Here is a 22,449-nt window from a genome sequence, read left to right on the forward strand (position 1 = left end):
TTTCTTCTCTGGCAACATAGTACTGCCAACTAGGGCATATAAAACCTTTGCCAGACCAATCCTCGAATACAGCTCGTCTGCCTGGAGTCCACACTGTATATCAGACATTAATACAATTGAGAGAGTCTAGAGATATTTCACGAGAAGAGTCCTCTACTCCTCTGCTCGCAATTGAATACCTTATGCCACCAGGCTTGAAATTTTGGGCTTGGACAACCTAGAACTACGCCGCCTGCGATCTGACCTATGCATAGCACACAAAATTGTCTGCTACAACATCCTACCTGTCAATGACTACTTCAGCTTCAACCTCAATAATACATTGGCAAACAATAGATATAAACTCAAGGTAAACTGCTCAATTGCAGAAAATACGACTTCATCAACAGGGTGGTCAATGCCTGGAATGCACTACCTGACTGTTGTTACATCCTCTCTAACCCCCCACAGTTTCAACCTTAAACTGTCTACCGTGGACTTCACCCCATTCCTAAGAGGTCCGTAAAGGGGGTGTGCATAAGCGCACTGGCGTGCCTACCGTCCCTGTCCTACTGTCCCCATTAATTTGTACTCATTTCCTGTGTTTGTATCCATGTTCATACTTATACCTGCTATCTTGTACATGTTTGACAAACCAACTAACTAACTAAATAAAAGAAAGCAATCCAAGGTGAGTATGGTAGTAAAATAGAAAGCCAGGTTGTTTCCATAATCTCAGAGAAAAATGCATAATAGACAAAAGTCTCTTATACAAAACCATGTACTGGTACAAAGGATTGCTAGTCTTCTCCCAAATCTTTTTCTTTTTTACATCATATAATGCAGTGGTTCCCAAACTTGGCAACTTTAAGACTTGTGGACTTCAACTCCCAGAATTCTCCAGCCAGCAGAGCTGGCTGGAGAATTCTAAGAGTTGAAGTCCACAAGTCTTAAAGTTGCCAAGTTTGGGAACCACTGCTATAATGAAAAGCTGTTGTCAGAAGGGATTTGCTTTGACAGAACCATCTGCATTTTAGGCAGAAACCATGCAAATGAAGCTCTGGATTGCACTCCAGATTTATATTCCGGATGTGACCTTTCGTGTTAACTGTTTTTCAGCAGCTTCGATGACCCAGGCGCAAAGAAGCGGGGTTACACAGAGTTGACTAGTTGCATAATGCCAACATTTTTGATCTGGCAGAGATAGACGAGTAGCTGTCACCCACGAGAACAGGAATGCTTGGGAATTAGCGGATATTTTACCATTGTTGCTAAGACACAAGATGTTACATAACATCACCCAGAACAACAACAAAAAAAGGCAAACTCCAGCAGTTGCCACATCTCTCTTCTTCCCACTTCTACCACGGAGAGAACTTTCGAGTATTTCGCATCAAGTAACAAAAGCGAGTGGCTCAGAAACGCATTTCTGAGCATTTCCAAAGAACAAACTGCTTCTCAACTCAACAACATTAGAAGCCACGCTCATCCAGGGCATAGCAATAGCAATAACACTTGAGACTTAGCGTATACACCACTTCACAGTGCTTTACAATCCTCTCTAAGTGGTTTACAGAGTCAACATATTGCACCCTCCACCCCCCCCAACAATCTGGGTCCTCATTTTACTGACCTGAGAAGGATGGAACGCTGATGAGGATGGAACTCCTGGCAGTGGGCAAAATTAGCCTGCGGTACTGTTGCTGAAGTACTGCACCACTGTGGCTTTCTGCTTGCACCCACCTGGACATTTTAAAGGCAATGGGCCCCGTATGGCCCTTCGTCTGTCCCTCTCTGGCTCATGGGGTCAGCAGCAGAGGACAGAGGGCAGGGAGTTGACAGGGCCATCGGGACAGGGGCAGGGGACAGCAGCAGCCCTGCAAAACAATCTCAGTTTTTCATGTGGCCCCTTGGGAAAATGAACTGCCCACTCCTGTGCTTTCAGAGTAGCACGAGGTTGCCATGAAGCAGCCCCTGTCTGCCAGTAGTATCTGCTGCCTGGCTTTAAGTTTCCTTGGGTGGCTGGGTGGGAGCGGGCTGAGGCTTGCAGGGACCCCAAAGAGTAAGAATATGGGGTGCCTCATGGGGCAGGGGAAGCCCTGGGAGTGCCGGGGCAGGTGGCCCTGGTCCTGCACTAGCCTCCTAGGGCCTCCTCAATCCCTGAGGCACCCTGTGCTTCATATAAGAACCTGCCCATTGGTTTAACAGCCACATCAGAGAGAGCAGGGAGTGGACGTTGTTAAGCGAGGCTATCTGACAATCACTGTCAGTACTTGCGACTGTAGTGAGCAGGCTACATTATAGTCATAAGCCAAGGACTACCTGTAAAGGTATAAGTTCTTCTCGCACATATGTACTAGTCCTTTGCGACTCTAGGGGGCGGTGCTCATCTCTGTTTCAAAGCCAAAGAGCCAGTGATATCTGAAGACATCTCCGTGGCCATGTGGCTGGCATGGCTAAATGCTGAAGGCGCAGGGAACGCTGTTACCTTCCCACCAAAGTGGGAACCCTATTTTTCTACTTGCATTTTTATATGCTTTCAAACTGCTAGGTTGGCAGAAGCTGGGACAAGTAACGGGAGCTCACTCCGTTATGCAGCGCTAGGGATTCAAGCTGTTGAGCTGCCGACCTTTCTGATCAGCGTCTTGCCCACTGAACCACCGCGTCCTTTAAAGGGACTAAATATATACTAAAAACATATATTGAGAACAATCCCTTACGTTGGTTCCACATAAATATTTTAAATATATTGATAAATTAATGGCCAGATTTTTAGGCAGGAGTCTAGGATTTCCTTCTCAAGTTTCTCTTACAACTATGGTGGTTTAATTTTTTTTTTTTAACAGTATCAGGTTTGTTTGTTAACCTCGATCATGTACTAGGGCTGAAACAGTACTGAGTATTTGCCACTGTGGGCTCAGTTTGAGAATTACCATTTAGTACCTTTGCATCTTCTTGGTTTTTAATTACAGCAAAAATCTGGTTAATTTGTAATTATTACCAGTTAAATGTTGTTGCTATGTAAGCCAGGTGTGTGGAAAGCAATTAGGGGTTAACGACATTAATGTTTTGTTAAACTATATCACCCAAATTTGAAACATTTTAGTCTTAAGAAGAACCAGATACATCAAGAATGGACAGCTGCAAAAAAAAATGGTGATTATGTATTCATGGAAAAATGTTGGTCTCCCAGACACTAAAAATTCATTTAACATCTGTCAACTCTCGGCCGTAGAATTAGCTTTGCACCAAAGGAAAGACTAGGCTAGACAACACAATTCCATGCGGTTTAGGTTGGGTTCATTTTTTAAAATGGAATCATAATGATGAAATATAAGAAAATTGTATTATTTTAATAAGCCTGAGAAGGAATGGATGGATGATTGGATAGGTGGAATATGTATTCAGTCTTCGTGGCCTTTTAAATACTTAGGATTAGAAATAAAGTAGTTTTATGGGTTTTTCTGTTTGTGAGTGTTTAAGTTTAGTTCAGGTTTTTAAAGATTTTCTTTTTGTTGTGGGGTTTTTAAACAGTTGTTTCCTGTCCCTCACACACAAACACCCTTGTGTATTTCAGATAGGATTTTTTTTTTTACTTTGTGTTTTTTAATATAATAGATTCATTTTTTTTAAGTGTATCATCTTTCGAAATATTTTAAATGGGACAGAGGCATATCCTCAGTAATTCAAATTTCCATTTAGAATAGAATAGAATAACAGAGTTGGAAGGGACCTTGGAGGTCTTCTAGTCCAACCCCCAGCTTAGGCAGGAAACCCTACACCGCTTCAGACAAATGGTTATTTAATCTCTTCTTTAAAACTTCCAGTGTTGGAGAATTCACAACTTCTGGAGGCAAGTTGTTCCACTGATTAATTGTTCTCACTGTCAGGAAATATCTCCTTAGTAAGCCACCTTGAGTTGCCACGTATGAATGACAATATAAATTTTCTAAAAGTATTAACTTCTAAATTTTCTAAATGAATAAATAAATAAAATAAATTTCCTCATAACCTTATTTTTCACTATCTAGTACAGGAAACTGAACGGCCTTTCTCATGCCCTTTCCCCAAAAGGTAAAATACATACAAGAAGCCAATTACAAGCTGACAACGTTTTAACAGAATAGCAAAGTTGGAAGGGACCTTGGAGGTCTTCTGGTGCAGGGGTCTGCGACATTAAACACTCAAAGGGCCATTTGGAACTGTTTCCCACAGAAAACGCCAGGAGCCACAAAACCTGGGTGGGTGTGGCCAACTCACATCACTCACTCCCACCCAATCACATGACCATCCTCAGCCATGCCTACCCAGGTTTTGTAGCTCCCTATGTTTTCTGTGGGAAACGGGCATCTGTGTGTGTCTCTCTGTTTCTCTTTCTCTTACACAAACTCTCTCTCTCATCTCAGACTAGGTGAGAAGTGACTGGAAGGGGAGGGTGAAGGGCAGGGCCAGCCAGTGGTGGGTTCAGCTGACAGGGAGCCACAGCAGGGGGACGAAAGAGCTGCATGCGGCTCTTGAGCCATGGGTTGCCAACACCTGTTCTAGTCCAACCCTCTGTTTAAGCAGGAAACCCAATACCATTTCCCTAACCCTAATCCTTCCCCCAAAAGGTAAAATGTATTCTCTGCCAAGGAAGGAAACAACACCAGTTCCCGTTTAGCAATTCTTCCCTCCTTGTCCCATACAGGGGGACATATGTGTGGAATTGCACATCTTACTAAGCCTTGCTTGTTTGTTAGATAAGCCACAATAAGCAGGTCCATACACCTGCGGAGCGATAAATGGTGATTTTCAAAGATTGGTCCAAAAGAAATCTAACAAGCCCCATTACTGCCTATGGTGGAGAAGTTAACCCAGCAGTCATGATTTTGCACTAGCTGTGAAAGGAGCAGTGGGAAGTCAAAAGAAGCCGAACAATTAGAGCAGTGCTTCCTGACTTCAATAAACTGCAGATGTGTGGACTTCCAACTCCTAAGTGTTTCCAACCTGCATGTCCATTGTTGAGCTTCCTGGAGTTGGATTTTATTTCTTTGGAACTACCAAGGCTAGGCAACATTGACCTTGTTCTTATTTGCTAAGACCTGGTTCTTCTTCGGGGATTTTTTTTAAAGCCTCATCTCTACTCCCAAACTTCTGAGATTCAAGCAAACTGTGGGTTCAGAGCAGGGTAGGTTCCTGCCAGCATTACTACCGGTTCGGCGCGGATGCCCAGAAGGCAGAAGAGAGGAGAGCAGTGGAAATCCATGGGCCGACCCTTGGGAAGGAAGAGCCACCTCTGATAGCGAAGCCCCGCCCTAGTTCTGGAGATAAAAGGCAGGGAGCAGAGATGAATAGATTGACAGACAACTATTCATCTCCCGGCTGAACACACTTGTTAGCCTGCGGTAACAGAGAAACTTTTTGCTGGCGCTCCTAATAAAGGAATCTTTGAGTTCACTTCAGATGGTTTGTTGTATTTGGGTAGCTGGGTCAGAACGGGAATGGCTCAGTGATGTCATCATAGGAGAGGCTGATGTTCATATTGTTGGAAGAAATGTCCATCTGGGTTCAGTTCCAAGTGGGGAAAAAGACACTGGAAACATGGAGGCTTCTTGGAAAGATACTTTAATGGTGGACAGGATCACATAGCCTGAGCTCCTAAACAAAAAAGGGGGATCACATGCTTCAAGATGTTGGGTGAAGACGAAAAAAACCCGAGATGCTGAAAGTCCCTGGTTTTATGCCCTCTCTGGCCTTTGATCTTGAGCTTATATTCTGATTGGTTGTCAGACTCCCAGGGGACCATGTAGGGGCAACTTTTTAAGCTGTGTTTTAGTCCAAGTTTGGTTGAGCATTGCTTCTTCCCAGGTGCCCTGTGGTGAGATGGGTAAAGGGCTAATGTAGAGCCGAGGTGGCGCAGTGGTTAGGGTGCAGTACTGCAGGCCACTTCAGCTGACTGTTATCTGCAGTTCAGCGGTTCTAATCTCACCGGCTCAAAGGTTGACTCAGCCTTCCATCCTTCCGAGGTGGGTGAAATGAGGACCCAGACTGTGGGGGCGATATGCTGACTCTGTAAACCGCTTAGAGAGGGCTGAAAGCCCTATGAAGTGGTATATAAGTCTAACTGCTATTGCTATTGCTAATACTATCATGCCTTAATCCCATCACCCTGGAGTTGAAAGGGGGAGATTCTTATTATGTAGAAGAGACTGGCCTAGGCCTTTTAATGGCCCATTGACAAAGGAGGGGGCTATTAAGAATGAGTCTGTTTCCTACTTAAAAACATGTTTCTCCATTTCTGAGTCACGGAAACATAATATTCTGCCTTTTCAATATTTCCTGGGAGATTTCATTATTCTAGGAGGGGGGTGGGTTTTAACTTCCTACAATATATTATGAAATAGTACATGCTCAGATGGTTTGTAAAGAGGAAGTAGGAAATACATGGAATCCACAGATGAACATTACCCCTCACTTTCATCACTAAAATCATTCTTCTTCTAATACTATTTAGGTCTGTGAGATTACCGAGATCCAGTATTCGTCACTACAGTTAAAGAATAGGCATATTCTTCTCATTACTAAGAATCTTGGCTCAATTTCATCAAAGAAGAATGATGCAATAAGCTGCCTGATTGCTTCCATTTAACTCTTCTGCCAGAGTTGGTTTAAGAAAAATATTCCCTCTATGCTCCGTTTGCCATAACAAGCCAGGATCGCTCCTTTATCTCTCAAACAAATACAAAATGGGACAAAAATATCATTCTCAACTAGCCTTTGTAGCAGAAGTTCTGAGTCTTAAAATCGGGATAAACTAAAGGAAATTCAACAGCTTGTTTAGATGTGAGAGTCCACAAGCGTGACTTTGGAATAAGGGAGCAACTGGAAGAATCCCCCATTCGTAGTAAGTTATAACTGTTGGATATTCTGACTTATTATGACATACAAAGACAGGCCCTTTTCAATGTCATTTAAATGAGTGCCCTGAAAGAAGCAAGAGAAGTTTTTCAAGCCGGCGACAAAAAATCCAGCCAAGGCTGACAAAGTCGGGGCGGCTCCAAAACGGAAGGATGCGGAAAGAGAAAGTGTTTCCAGCTGGTGAGGAATTTTTATTGTTTTAAAAAAGAGACTGCCTATAAAAACTCAATTTAAAACCTCAATTTAAATTGAAGAATAGAAGAATCAAGCGGCGGAATTAAATTTGGAATGGTTTTGGACAGTGGTTGTCTTACTTTTTAAATGTTATTTTCATGGATCGAATCTATGCAAACCTTTTGAAACGGATGGATTAAGTTTTCTTCTTCTACCTTCTCTTTGTGACTCTCTGTAATTTATAGACTAAAGTTTTCCTCTTTTATTGCTGTGGGTATTTTTTCTAATTCATTTAAAGATTGGACCTCTTTTTCTAATTTGAAATACAAAAAAGATACAAAATGAAACTCTTTAACAGTGTTTCCGCTCAGAGGCTGGGAGGTTTTGTTGATCGGAGCTTTGTGTATACAAAATAGAATGTTTCTTTTTCTTTCATGGATTGCTTTGACTTGGCACCACAAGGTTTTACTGTTTGGCTGCAGAGTGATAAGAACACACAGATGTCCCTTTGAAGTATATTTTCAACCAGAGAAGGTGAAAATAACGTTCTTTGGGAATCTATGCTTTAATTTTATTAACCTTCCAAGCTAGAGCAGCTGTGTTTGTTAGAATGACACAACCTCAAGAGAAAATAGAGGTCTTAACTTTGCAAAATATATTTTCAGAACTACAGAAATTATCAAATATAGTAGAGAAAAAACTGGAATACCTAGAGCACATAACAAGAAAAGATGATGAAAAAATTGAAAATGTTCATCAAATGCAAAACGGGGTGATTGAAACTCAAAAAAACTGAAGTGGAAAATGAATATAAACAGACTAAACCTGCTGATATCTATGGCAATTGGTTTGTTCCTGAACATGGAAAGAATGGAATACAGAAAGAGGAATTAAACGGAGAGAAAATCTATTCGAAAGGTCAAGATATAGAAGAAGATGGACTAAGAAATTCTATTAACAAAAGCATTGATAACACTGCTGACAATCAAAGAAAAATTGAATAAGGAAACAGAAAGAGGGCATCAAAATTATATGAGAGATCTTATAAGTAAGGAGTTGCTAAGAGAAGTCCATACAAAATTGATCAAGAACATGATTAGAGGATTGGTACCACAAATGGCAGAAGATATGAGATTGTTTTGTTATTGGAAAGATACAGATTGATAGATAAAAGAATATAACTTAAAACTAGTTAAACTGAGTGAAATTTAGTGATAATAAATATAGTTAAATATATAATTGATAATGATAATAATGTATACAAAGTGTAGTGTTATGATAAGTAATAATTGGATATGAATAATGAATAGTACCCATGAAAGGAAAATTAGAAATCCTTTTGGATTAAATACAAAGGTTAATAAAAAAGAACTAAGTTAGATACAGTTAAGTTTTCATAATTAGGAGGAAAATGTTATGATACAGGATATAATCAAATAAAGGAGGGATAATTATGACAGCCTTTATATATGTATGGGTACAACATAAGGAAACTGGATGAAAATTGCAAACAGTGATTTAGAAAGGAGCATTAGAAAAGTTTGTTATTAAATATTATGGGTGTTTAGCTAGAATAGGATATAAGGATTCAGTGTTATTGGAGGATTTTAGAAATATTAAATGAAATGCCATTATGTGGCTATGTATTAAATCTTGGTATATTTTATGATGAAGGACGTTTAAACAATTATAGTCAAATAAAAATGGAGGTATAAGGGTAACATGTATAAATATCTGAGTTAAAATACTTGAGTTAATATAAATTATGCTTGATGACTGTGGAAGAGATGCACGAAAGTCTTTTGTAACCAACTCATACTCTTTCTACAGTATGTAAAGAAGAAATATTTTATGTGTTGTGTTTGTTTTGAAAATAAAAAATAAAAAAATAAAATAAATGAGTGAAGCAGTATCTTGCCCCATCTTATGCAGAAAATGCAACCTTAAAAACAAAACAATTGCACAGAATTTCTGTTTGAAACATCACATTTTTTAAAATGCCATCTACAGGATCAATTTGGGTAAAAGCTCATAAATTCTGCTCATTTCTGTGCCCTACAGACTTGTATTGTCTGCTTATTTATGCCAAGGGCAACCGGCTCACTTCACCAATAGCAATGAAAAAGAAGGTAATAAAGCTATAAACTGAGCTTCTAATTTTATGTCTATAGTTTCACATTTGGCTATTTTTATTAGGAACAGAAAGTTCTACCTAATCATGTTTAAAAAAAGAGAAGAGTGTTTAATTATATATACCAATCTATTGCTTTCTTAGCTGAGACTATATTTACGTACTTTAAAAAAAAAAGCCCATCATATCAATGTGTCCTTCTTGATAAAGCAACAGAAATAAACCTTGGAAACATACAGATAGCACATTTTATATTTGTTCTTAAATGACCACAAGACTCCATCCACTGGCAATATTAAAACTTAACTCTACAGTTTAGACTATACATTCATGGACAAAGGTGAACTCTTTTAAAAACTGCATAAGCAGATGCAAAAAAAGGTCAAAACTTGCTAGTGAATAATATAAAGTAGAATAACACATTGAGCTTCAATAGCATTTGTGTTAACCCCCATTGTTAGATCAGCTTCAATAGCTGCTGAAGCCATCATCTTGACTACAAACACAATAACTAGGATCTACATTGTCATCGTAAACCGACAGCGTACCACTGGTTTAGCAAGATATGGGAATCCAGCCACCAACAGGGAATGGTTTTCTATAAAGAAGAGCAGAAGATGTAAAACAGTGTCACTGAATATTAACTCAAAAGTGAGGAAACTGTGTCTCTCTAATCAATATTTCTCAGCCTTGGGAACCTTAAGACAGGGGTGTCCAAACTTGGGAACTTTAAGACTTGTGGACTTCACCTCTCAGAATTCCCTAGCCAGCAAAACTTTAAGACTTGTGGACTTCAACTTTAAGACTTGTGGAATTCTGGAAGTTGAAGTCCACAAGTCTTAAAGTTCTCAAATTTGGACACCTCTGTCTTAAGATGTGCAGACATCAACTCTCAGAATTCTGGCTGAGTGGAGAATAGCAATAGCAATAGCAGTTAGACTTATATACTGCTTCATAGGGCTTTCAGCCCTCTCTAAGCGGTTTACAGAGTCAGCATATTGCCCCCACAGTCTGGGTCCTCATTTCACCCACTTCAGAAGGATGGAAGGCTGAGTCAACCTTGAGCCGGTGAGATTTGAACCACCGAACTGCAGCTAGCAGTCAGCTGAAGTGGCCTGCAGTACTACACTCTAACCACTGCGCCACCTCGACTCAACTATTCTGGGAATTGAAGACTACAGAGCTTAAAGTTGTTGAGGTTGAGAAACACTACTCTAGACCAGCAGTCAGCAACTTTAAACACTCAAAGAGCCACAAAAGTCCTAATCTAGAAGCCCCCCGTTCACTTCTGGAGCCGACCGGAAGTCCAGTTCCCCCACCACAGAGTCTCCTCCTAGCACTGTGTCCATTTTCTTCTGCCTGTCCTAACCAAAAGCCCTATCAATTGTGGAGCCAACCAGTGACAGGGAGCCACAGCAGAGGGATGAAAGAGTTGTGGGTTGCCAGACATTGTGGAACTCTCATTCCCATGATTCCTTACTATTGAGCAATCTTGCTGTGACTGTTGGGAGTTGTAGTTTCAGTAAGATCCGGAAAGCCCCAGTTCTTTACCACTGGGAACACCTTGCCACTTTCATCCCTAAGTCAACCAAACTGGTTTTGCACTATTTTCTGAAGTTATTGTGGCTCTTGCTAATTCAGTATCTGAGATCTGAATGTCAGCATCCACTAGGGGTTAAACTGGTTGGGGCTGTGAAAAGAACCATCAAACAGTAGAGAACGAAAAGGAGAAAAATCCCTTCCATTTGATCTAATCTTTGACAAGGAACTAGAACTTCTCTCTTCCGAGAATCCCAAACTTCAAACCAATGTTTTCAGATTGAAAGATTTCAGATTAAAAATGCTTCACCTCCTCCCTCCCATCTCCCGCACTTTCTGACTGATCAGAAACCCAAAGTGAGATTATGAGCAATTTGGGTGGAAAATTGCTACCGATACATTATGGCGTCATTATAGTTTGGTCTCATAATCATGTATTACTATTCAGAGCTTCTGCAGCTATATTAAAAAAAAATTCAGGAGCAGTCAGAGGTATCTTTTTGTATGCAAGTTAAACATCATGCAGCCACTGGGATAATCTTTTGTGAATGGTAAACTATCCACATCTGGGTAAGAAATCAGAAAATAAACCTTTCTGGATTTTATGGGAGAGGGCAAGATCAAACTGTTCAGGGGAAACAGTAGGTGCAAACATATATACACCCTCACTCATAGAGAGAGAAAAATTCAGAATTAAACAAAAATAAACCCAATCAATTTTTTAAAAAAAAAATCTTATGTGCCAATATATATTTTCCTTCCCTCCTCATCTGCTATCAACCTTGCAGCTACAATTAAAGGATAACCCCTTCTGGAAATCATAATCTCATGCAGGGCTGTATCCTAAACTACCCTGCAGAAAACTCTAATTTATTAGGCATGATTGGTGATCAAAGGTTTACAATAAAAGAAGTATCCCAATTTCCTCCTATGAGAGAGAGAAAGAGTAGGAAATACTTGTTATCAGTTGATATGAAGGGTCTGTCCTTTTCAAAATGCTTAATTAGTGAAATCTTTAAAATCTAGGCAAACAGGCACGCACACATGTACACACAGACAGACACACTATATATATATATATATATATATATATATATATATATATATATATATATATATATATATATATATATATATATATATATATATATATATATATATATATATATATATATGCACACACACAAACACAAAATACGTCTGCACGCAATGCGTATGGAGATTCTCAGTCATCCAGGTCATGGTTGTCCCAAAGGTGCTTTTTCAAAAGGCAACTGGACTTTCCTTGAAGATATTTCACTTCTCATCCAAGAAGCATCTTCAGTTCAGAACTAAAGAAGCTTCTTAGAATGAGAAGCAAAATGACTTCAAGGAAAGTCCAGTTGCCTTTTGTCTGCACTCAATTGGACCAAGTCACCTACCACAGTGCTAATTCCAGAACTTACACGGTTCTGGAATTCTACAGAGGGAATCATCACCCAGCTCATGCCTCTTCAAAGCATTTTGGGGTAGTGGGGGTGTGGGGGGGAAGGTTCTTGGTTTGAAAAATAATAAGTTAGATCTTCAATTTAGCTGAACTGGCAAGAAGGTTTATAGACTTCCTTAAGGGCACCCTGTTATTTTCTTCCCCCCCCCCCTCCATCATTTGAGCACCAATAGGTGCTCTCTATAGTTCCAATTGTATAAAAGAAATAACATTAAAATTAAAGTAGGCTTCATTTCAACATTGAACACCCCAATCTAGAGCATTAGATCTAAGCACAGGGTGAAAAAAAAGTCTATATCGATGGAAAGAAGGCCACGGCTAGAAATTGGGACCACAGGTAGTCTTCGACTTACAGAATTCATTTAGTGACCATTCAAAGGTTATAATGGCACTGGAAAAAAATGTGACTTATGACCCTTTTTCACACTTAAAGAGCGTTGCGGACCTTCATGGCTCTCAGAATCAACATTCAGATGTTTGGCAAGGGACTCGTGTTTATGACGGTGGCAGTGTCCTGGAGTCACGTGATTCCCCTTTTGCGATCTTCCGACCAGCAACGTCAATGGGGAAGCCAGATTCACTTAACAACGGTGTTACTGACGTAACAGCTGCAGTGATCAACTTAACAACCATGGCAAGAAAGGCAAAAAAAAATTGGGCAAAAACCCTCTTAACAAATGTCTCACTTAGCATAACATACATTTTGGTCTCCACTGTGGTTGTAAGTCAAGGACTATCTGTGTACTACATGGATTATATTACACACAAATAAGCAACGGACACATTTGCACAAGATTGTATGTACATCATTTTGGACAGTCAGCCATAGGTGAGCCCACGTGGTGTATCTTTCTAGCATCAAACTCTTATCCAAACTATTGAGACGCTTGAAAGAACTCAACCCAACTCAAATCTTCTAGGGAGAAAAGTCAGGTAATCCAGCTCCAGTCAAGACTTTTATTACTGTATGGGTAAAATTTCAGAAAAGGAGGAAACAGGTCTACTATCCAGCTCTCTTGAATCATGAAGCTACTCACCTGATTTACGAGTTGCTAGAGCCTAGGACCATGAGAGAAAGAGAGAGGAAAAAGTAAAAAAAAAAAATCCTAAGCCTAACTGGAGCTAATAAGGGACACCATGGCATTTCCCCCCAAGAGTTGTTTTTGGAATCAAAGCTTCCCATCCATCGAACACAACGGGATATGAGAACAGCACAAATACTCACCCTCCTTCAAAGATCTTGATCCTGGTTGGTTCTCCTCGCTTGGTTACGGGAATGTCATCTTCAGTTTTGCCTCTTTTATCCCTTTCCTTCTTGGGTTGCATTGCATCTTTCTGGCCTTCGTTAGGAAGGAGTGAGGGCAGATGGACCTATCTCCCCAAAAAATCAAAGTAGTTTATTATTCTTTCTAAACAAAAATAAAAAGGGGGAAGAGGAGGAGGAGGGATGGTTACTGATCACAAAGACTTTTGTTTTGCAATCCCTTCCTGGGGAGTAAAGAGTTGGCAGCGATTGCTGGCATGGGCTGCACTGAAATCAAATTTGGTACCTTCTCTTTTTAAGGTGACTTTGAGCATCTTGATGTCTTTCAGTGAAACTAAAAGTACATTGAGTAGAGAATAGCTTGCGCCATAACTGCACTTTTGAGTTGTACTCGCAGGGTTCGAGCCATTGGTTACATGGTGGGCTTCTGTCAGTTGTGTTTCATCAATTTCTAAAGCAGGGGTGGGGAACCATGGTCCTTTTACGACTTGTGGACTTCAATTCCCAGAATTCCTGAGCTCGGGAATTCTGGGAATTGAAGTCCACATGTCATAACAGGGCCATGGTTCCCCACTCCTGTTCTAAAGGGACACAGGGTGGCCATCTCTGCCAAAAGTTTTGGATGATCCATCCTGGAGCATAGAAATACCAATCATAAAATAAAATAGATAATAAAAAGGAAAAGTCTAGTATTAACTAGATGAGGAAGGACAATTATCTATGTTCTGCCAAGAAGCAATGGGTGGAAACTAATCAAGGAGAGAAGCAACCTAGGAGAAATTTCCTAACGGAACAATTAACCAGTGAAATAATTTGCCTCCAGAAGTTGTAAATGCTCCAACACTGGAAGTTTTTAAGAAGATGTTGGATAATCATTTGTCTGAAATGGCATAGGGTGTCCTGCCTGAGCAGGGGATTGGACCAGAAGACCTCCAAGGTCCCTTCCAACTCTGTTATTCTGTTCTGTTCTATTTTTTTCTATTCTATTCTATTCTATTCTATTCTATTCTATTCTATGAAAGCTCAACCACATATAAAAGTAATTTGAAATCTCATGAACAACATTCCTGGAATTAATTAGCCCTCATCTGGGGACTAAATCCTCAGCAGCAACATATTCCAACTCTTAAGAATGGACAGAACCCAATTATATGGTATGTTTTTTTTAAAAAAAAATTGGATATGATTTTTCTCTTAGAATAAAGGAACAAGCTTGTCTCTATTTTCAGAACTTTCTTCCATGGGCCCTTAAAATCTACTTCAGAGGATCCCTCAGTCGCCAGAATGGATTTTGGACTTCTGCTAGGAATGAGACGTGGTTTGGGCGAGGAAGCCACATGGGAGCGCAAAGCCCCATTGTGCTACCAGAAAGTCTGGTGTGGGATGCTCCAGTCCATCCATTATCATATAACCAGCCAATGAGAAGGCAAAAAAAGAAAAAGAACAAACACGGAACTCGTGCCAAGGAATCTCTGCAGTCAGTTTGGTAATTGTTTTAACAGGACGGAGGAGGAAAGAGGTTATGTGACTGGAACGACTTTTCCAAAACATGAATCTGGTTTTCATCTAATATTTTTTTTTTAAAGTCTGCTTTCAAGTTACGCAGTCTGACTTGACAATCACCCCAACATTATGCCAAAAGGCACCTTCCATGACCCTGCAGGTGTTTCTGAGTATGCAGCCTCCTTTTCATCTCAGGGATGACTGCTTCGTTGTTGTCTTCAGCCCAAAACTCTGAAGCTTTTCTCCAGGGTAAACATGAGATGCTATGATTTTCGCGTACAACTCTGTCAGATGCTACGCTTGCTCCTCTGCTAAGCAGCATGCAGTCTGGGAGCCAGAACCCATCCTCATACCTCAAAGCCTTTTTTTAAGACCATAAAAAACCCACCCAGCTCCTGTGATGAGATGTGCAATGAAAATATGATAACTATAAAACGATCTGCTCTTTCCTAAGGATGACTAAGAGTTGCATACACAAAATAATGCAAAGCACCATACTTTTTTTTTTAACTTCCACTTCTTTTGACAGAAACCACAGCAACAAGAGTCATTTTAATTTAGCAGCCTTTCAAGGCTCATCGCCAAAGATTGCCACGTTCCAGACAAATGTAGTGAATTCTTCCCCCCCCCCCTGCCCAAGGAACAGAACTATAATAATTTCCACGCTTGATCAGACATGGCTAATTTCAGGGCCAAACTCCCCCTATAACTGTGTTGTTCGAGGGTGTTTTTTGTTCATTGTTCTCTGCATGATTTCACTTTTCAGTGGAGACCTCAACCACTTCAAGGTAGCTTCAATCAATGATCTGTCTGGCTTTGAATCGATTTAACTGCTAAAAGGTGTAATTGATTTTACATACTACACAAAAACAGTAAAGCTTTCTGAAAAGTGTCCATGCTCATTTTGTATAGGTTGCCATTGATTTACTTGGAGGACCAGTTTTAGGGAGTCTTCCATGACTTCTATCGCCAACTACTGTATCCGCAAGACCGTTGTGCCATAGCTTGCCTCCCAATAAACGGAACAGGACAACTCGCTGCGGCCAACTCACCATTGCCAACTCGCTGCGGGACAACTGAACGATTCCATTTAATTATTTAAAGTAAATAAAAATTATTTTAATTTTTGTCATTTGCAATTAATTTTGTGTCTCCCCCCCCCCCCGCACCCTTTAATGATTCCATGCCACCATTTCTATGATATTAGTGCAACTCTTGTGAGCTGTAGTGGCGCAGTGATTAGAATGCAGTGCTGCAGGCTATTTCTGCTGACTGCAGTGGTGGGTTTCAAAAAAATTTCGAACCTACTCTGTGGGTGTGGCCTCCTTTGTGGGAGTGGCTTGCCGCCCATGTGTTTTCTTTTTTTCTCTCTCTTTCTCTCTCTCTCTTTCCTTCTTTTGTCTCTCTGTCCCTTTTTCCTTTTTTTCTTTCATCTCTCTCTCACTTTTTCTTTCTTTTTTCTTTCTTTCTTTATTTATTCCTTTCTTTTTCTTTCCCTCTCTGTGTCTGTCTGTCTGTCTGTCTGCCTGTCTGTCTGTGTGTGTGTGTGTGTGTGTGTGTGTGTGTGTGTGTGTCAGTGGTGGGTTTCAAAAATTTTTGGAACATCTTTTGTAGGTGTGGCCTGCTTTCCGGGTCCACTGGTGGAACCTCTTCTAATCGGTTCGGTAGATTTGATGAACCTACAGAAGAGGTTCCAAAAATTTTTGAAACCCACACTGGTCCTTGGATATGATTATTCTACACTATCATGCTCATATTTATAAAACTCAGTGCCTCTGTGAAAGGTAAGGATGACTACTGCGTTTGTGGTGCAATCAGAACATTGCGAGTGTTGAAGTTGTTTTAACGCAAACCAAAGATGCCTTTTAAAAAACAAGTTTACATCCTATTCTTATGCAGGCCAGTGCTGTGTGTGAGGTAATTTAAGGTGGTTCTGACAAGTGTCGTCGGCACCTTCATATCCGGTCACATGGGTGGCAAGCCACTCCCATCTGGTCACATGGGTGGCAAGCCACTCCCATCCGGTCACATGGGTGGCAAGCCACTCCCACAAAGGAGGCCACACCCACAGAGTAGGTTCAAACAATTTTTGAAACCCACCACTGGCCGAGAGCCTCCAAAACCTCTAGCCAGCCTTGCTTTTGGGAGCCAGTTCTAGGAGCCCTGAGCCAACTCAGCTGGATAACACGCTGAGCCAGTTCTTTGAATCCTGGCAGCAATTGCTGTCCAATCCTTAAACAAAGAGATGAGGGCCAAAGGAAAAAGTGATTTTCCTTACCTCTGACATTTTGGGGTTCCTGGAACTTGAGGGCACAAGCCTCCCTGTCTCTGGACGTGGAGCAGTAGCCATGGTGTAGGTTTCTTTGCTCACCTTTTGCTTGGAGCGTAGGAGTGACAGGGCGGCTTTAGTAGATATACCGGGGAGGTTGGGATTATACAGGCTAATGCACCAGCTGGCATACACCGAGGAACTGTGGTCAACTTGCTGGCTGTGGTTTGGTTTTGTGTAATTTAAATAGCACCAACTGACATTAGTAGTTGTGTGGAGGCTGGGGAACAGAAGTACCTTCTTAACGTCTGCACTGTCCTGAGACTTCTGGGAGCTTTGAGCAACCTCTGAGGAACATGCTGAGCTGGGAGGACTTGCCACCAAGGCTTCTGCTGGTTCTTTCAAATCCTCCTCCTTCACTTCCTCGGGAGCGTGCTTGCTCTCGGGCTTCTTTCCCGCTGTCTGCTTACATTCCTTTCGGACTTCAAAGCTGGAGGCCTCCGACTGTGGCAAGACCAGGTTTAAGGCATCCTGGCCTTTGGGGAATTCTGGCTGTTCGGACAATAGACCAGAGAGTGTTTCCGCCTTGGCTGCGGTCTGATCACATTTTTTCCCTTCCTCTATTATATTGGAAGTTATCCCTATTTCCAGCTTCTCTTCTGCCTCGGAGAACTCTTCTTCTTCTTCTTCTTCCTTCACCCGTTTCTGCTGCTGCGTTTCCATGGTGAGCTCCAAGCTCCCGGCGGGAGAAAGCATCCTCTTGCTTCCTCCGACGTTGGATGGGCTCCCTTCAAGATCCAAGACACTTTCGGACATGGGGCCCAGGGGAAAGTAGCCTTTCCTTTCCGACAGAGAAAACGGCAGCCGCAGGTAGGGACTGTGGATCAAGGTCTTCTGTTCCTCTGTGAACATTTGTGCCAAGTCAAGACCCACGCTGTGAACATTCGCACTGCAGACCAGGGTTCCCTTGGTCTGATAGTCCTCAAATTTTGGCAGTAGGATTGAAGAGGCGCTACAGTGTGACTGAGTGACTAAGATCTGGGAAAGAGTGGTGTACATTGCGCTTCCGTAGGATGGCATGTTCGCCTGAATGCGAACTGGGACAACCAGAGATACCACAGGCTCCGAACAGGCGGGTACCACCAACTGAGAAATGGAGATAGATGCAGACGGGCTACTCGGCCGAGTTAAAATATGTAGGCGGCTCTCAGTGCCATAATCTATAGATGGGGAGAAGCTACGGCTTCCGAGTTCAGGAGAGAGGCTGGATTTGAGATGGGGCAAGTGGGCTCCAATGTCGCTCGGCAGCTGGAGAGCCAGCTGTGACTGAAGGGGCAGAAACAGTGCAGAAGGGAGTGGAGAGGATCCTGGGTAATGCAAGGGCAAGATCGACGGGCTCTGCCTGATGACGATATCAGCTGGGTGCGACAGCAGTGGCGGGGCAATGTGTAACTGGCCTGGATGCAGCAAAGCGTCTTGGAGAGGGAGGGCCGCACTCTGAAACAAGGAATGAGGGACGTGAGGGATGGAATATTGAGTGGAGAAGATGTCTGCCATGGTCTGGGTGGAGAAAAGCTCGACCGAGTGCTCCAGAGGTGGCAAAAGGTGCTGGAATGGTAAGAGAGAGATTTGTGGGCCCATGTACTGTTTTTCATGGAGGGTTAAATGAGGGACAGGCGGATGGACCACTTGCAGAGCTTCAGAGTAGGGATATGTACATGAGGACTCGGGACAGTCTTTGGGCTGATCCTTGTCAGCTGGGTACCCTCTGTGCGAAGAGAAAGAAGAGGAGGAGGAAGTAGAGGAGGAAGGCAGCTGTTGAGGTGGCAAGCTTGCGGCGGGAGACTGAGTTGAAGTTTGCACCAATTCCTCGGTCTCAGCCGCTCCTTTGGAGGCAGAGTCTGGCTCATGCTCCGGGTGCCTGGTGAGAGATGCCTGGCGGACCAAAAAGCACTTTCTCCTCTCCGGCAGAGCAGTTGTGGTGGTTGGAGTTTGGGACGTAGAAGGAGACGAAGACAAGCTCCCGTAGTCAAATGATTTGCTGCGAATCTCCGACATGGGAGAGGAATGTGAGACATTGGGTGTCTGTTCAGAAGCAGACCTCCTCATTTCCCGGGAATGATGGTGTTGGTGGTGGAGATGGGAACTCGGTACCGTTAACATGTGGGGGCCAAGAGGTTTACCGTGGAATTCAGAGGACTGAGAAACAGTTTCCTCTCGCTCAAAGGAAGCTGAGTGACTAGAAGCGTGGGAGATGCTGCTTTCCTGACTTGGGCTTCTGATGGACTCAAAACTGGATTCTCCAGAAGACTGGGCCATTTCTGCTAGCCGTAGCCTCTTCTTTTTGGGTGGCAATTTCTCTGCAGGAAGTTGGGAGAGAGACTGACTTCTCTGTGGCCACTGAAATGTCTCCATCTTTTCTGGCTCTTTCGGTGGAGGTTCTGGTTCCATTTCTGGCCGATCAGGTTCTTCAGTGACCAGAATCTCAGGGACTTGAATATTAGGTTGACGCACAAGCTTTGGCTGAAGGGAGTGAGCTGGTCGGCCAAGTTGGACCTCTGGTTGGGAGGCATAAGGCAAGAGTAGCTTTTCTTCTCCTTCTAAGCTACTCTGCTGTTCTATGGAGTCAGACTTCTCAAAGGAACTCGTATGTTGGATGACAGAGATCTCCTTTGAGGTCGTTCTCCTCTCTTTGCCCTCCAGAGTAAATGGGGGATTTGCAGTTCTAGGATGAAAACTTGTACTAACGTCGGAAAGAGGCACAGATTGAGTGGGATCCACTGCTGGCTTCACAGACTTGGAAGTGAGATTCAAGGCCACATCACTGGATTTCAACCCCATGAACTGAGTCACTGGTCCACTTCTAGAAAAGGAGGGTTCAGTCAGCTCAAAAGCTGGTGGATCTTCATCGTCACCAAGACTCTTTTCTTTCCGCCTCTTCCGCAGTGGAGTCAGTTCTAAACTAGTTCCCAGCTTGTAATGCATCACTTGTGGCCCTGGGTCAGATTCCATCAACCCTTTCTCCATTTCGGACAACGTATAGGAAGTGGAAGAATGAGGTTTGGAGATCTGAAGTTCTGAACAATAGTACTTCTTGTGGGCTTCATAATTATCTCTTTTCTTGTACCGAGCGCCACAGATGTTGCACTCGTACATAAATCCTTTTGTTTTGGTGCCCTTCCTTGACTTCTTGGTCAACTCACTCTCCTTGGTCTCTTGTTCTTCTGGAGGCCTGGAAAAGCTTTCTTTGCCCGCTGCACCAACCTCTTCTGAGGTGTACTCCATTCCCAACGGTAGCTCAATAGCTGGCTGCCGTTTTAGCATCCGGGGGTGGGAAGACATCTGACTGCGGCGTAAGACCTCTGATTCGGCAATGTGGTCATCGAAAGAATAGCTACCTCTAAAGGAGTGAGAAGAACTCATAGTGCATGCAGCTGAAGGCATAGACTGGCTTCTTAGAAGAGGCACTGTCTCCGTGGCACTGTGGGATTGCTGGAACGATAACAAGGATGGTTCAGGCTTCATTTTTTCAACGTGGGATGTCAATGGCTTGGATGCATCTGGTTGGCTACTGGAACCAGGTTTGATGTCCAGCTGAAATGACTCCCTGTAAGAGCCAGGCTTTGGAGATTCGATACTGCTCCGTCGAGATAAAGAACTCCTTCTCGGTTTAACGCTATCAATTTCACTCGTGTCAACCACCGCCTCATTGATAGTGATCAGCTTGGTGATATGTTCAATAACCTGCGTCCGAGGCATAGGCAAAGGGACAGTACTCAGCTTTTCTTCAGAGGATACCGGGGGGAATTCTTGGGTGGTGGTCGCAGCCAACATAGCCGTCCGCTGACCTATTCTCCCACATTTGCCAAAAATGATCTCTGCGTATGATTTTGCGTTGGTATTCGGTGGACTGATTTGCTGCTCTGCACTCTCCGATCTGGAGAAGTAGCCCGATTCAGTGCTTCCTTTGCTGCCAGGACTAAGGAAAGCCTGCTCCTCAATAACTTTCTTCCTCTCACTTAGACGGAGGGCAAGCTTTTGTTTGATAGTGTGGGTTTCTTCCGATTTATGACTTTGGGCAAGGTCAGGTGATGGCTCTATGAAAGCACTGCTGTCATCAAGGGATTGAGACATGCTTGAGTGGGGGAAAGAGCAGCTTTCTTGGCTTGAGCCTTGACTTCCTGCCCCGTACAGCATGGTTTGCTTTCGCCGGGTTGATAGTTCCAGCAAATGGCCTGGGGTGCTCCTGGTCTCCTCTTCAGAATCTGTGCTTTCTCCTTCAGTTGGCTCTTCAAACTCCTCCCCACCCATCTTCTCCACCTCCAAGCTGGAAGGGTACAATTCTGTAGCAGTCCCCGAAGATAACCCAGCTTTGATGCGATGGGCGTGAGATTTTCGGTGTTTGTACAGGTTGCTTTTGGTTTTGAAGGAAAAGCCACAGGGGACACACGGGTAGGGTCTCTCGCCCGTGTGGGATCGGATGTGTTTCTGGAGGACGCTCGGTTTGGCACAAGGCCGGCTACAGTACTGGCAAATGTATTTGCCTGGTTTCTGCGGCTTCTTCTCCTTCTTGTGCCCTTCTTCAGATGGCTTCAAAGAAACCTGCAAACTACGAGGGATGTAGACCTTTTGAACAGGGGGCTTGTCTTCTTCGGTAGACACCGAAGAGCAGGATGGTAAGATCTGACCGCGACTGGAAGGGAGTGCAGAAGAAGGAAATGAGCCAGAAGGAATTGGTCTTGCTGGATCAACAAGCTGCCAAGTAGGTCCTTCAAGAAGGTGCTCTTGCTTTCGGGGAGTCCTGTAGGCTGGTGACAACGAGTGCTGTTGAAGTTGGGCCACGTGGGATGGATGCTCAAAAGAGGGATGCTGGGCTTGGGCTTGTCCCGCCTTCTCCTGGGCCTCCTCCCTTGAGAAACGCGGCTGGGGTGCAACATCATGGAGGGGAGAGCCTGGCAGCAGAGCAGAGCTGCTGGGATACGGAGTCATGGAGGAGACGCTGCTTTGAAAAGCTTGTCCTTTGACGAGCCTCTTCCTCGGAGCCTCGTCCCCCTTTTTTGTGCTCCTCTTGCTTTGTTCAGGATCCATGGCCTTTGAAAGGGGGAACAGGGATGGAGGTGGGTGGGTGGGTGGGGGTTGGAAATGCTATTTCAGGAAACTGTCACCAGGCTTCATTTACAACAAAGGGAGGTCTCTGCTTGGCTTGC

At 43.1% G+C, this 22,449-nt stretch overlaps 1 protein-coding gene across 2 annotated transcripts in view; it reads right to left on the reverse strand.

Annotated features, from left to right (window-relative positions):
- HIVEP3 (HIVEP zinc finger 3) overlaps positions 1-22,379 on the reverse strand; it is a 55,216-nt gene extending 32,837 nt beyond the window's left edge. Inside the window, exons 1-2 of one of the 2 annotated variants that reach the window (XM_087728091.1) lie at positions 17,540-22,379; positions 13,432-13,577 (exon numbers count right to left, since the gene is read on the reverse strand). In XM_087728091.1, coding sequence (XP_087584217.1) covers positions 13,432-13,577; positions 17,540-22,330 — 4,937 coding nt within the window. In that variant the 5' untranslated portion in view covers positions 22,331-22,379. Of the gene's footprint in view, positions 1-13,431; positions 13,578-17,251 lie in introns of both variants that reach the window. The other variant, XM_087728090.1, reaches the window with a different exon arrangement.
- Positions 22,380-22,449: the final 70 nt, after the last annotated feature.

Source organism: Thamnophis sirtalis, unplaced genomic scaffold (assembly GCF_051295495.1).
Source record: "Thamnophis sirtalis isolate CommonGarterSnake01/CBP01778 unplaced genomic scaffold, rThaSir2_p1.2 scaffold_13, whole genome shotgun sequence".
NCBI classification, from domain to species: Eukaryota; Metazoa; Chordata; class Lepidosauria; order Squamata; family Natricidae; genus Thamnophis; species Thamnophis sirtalis.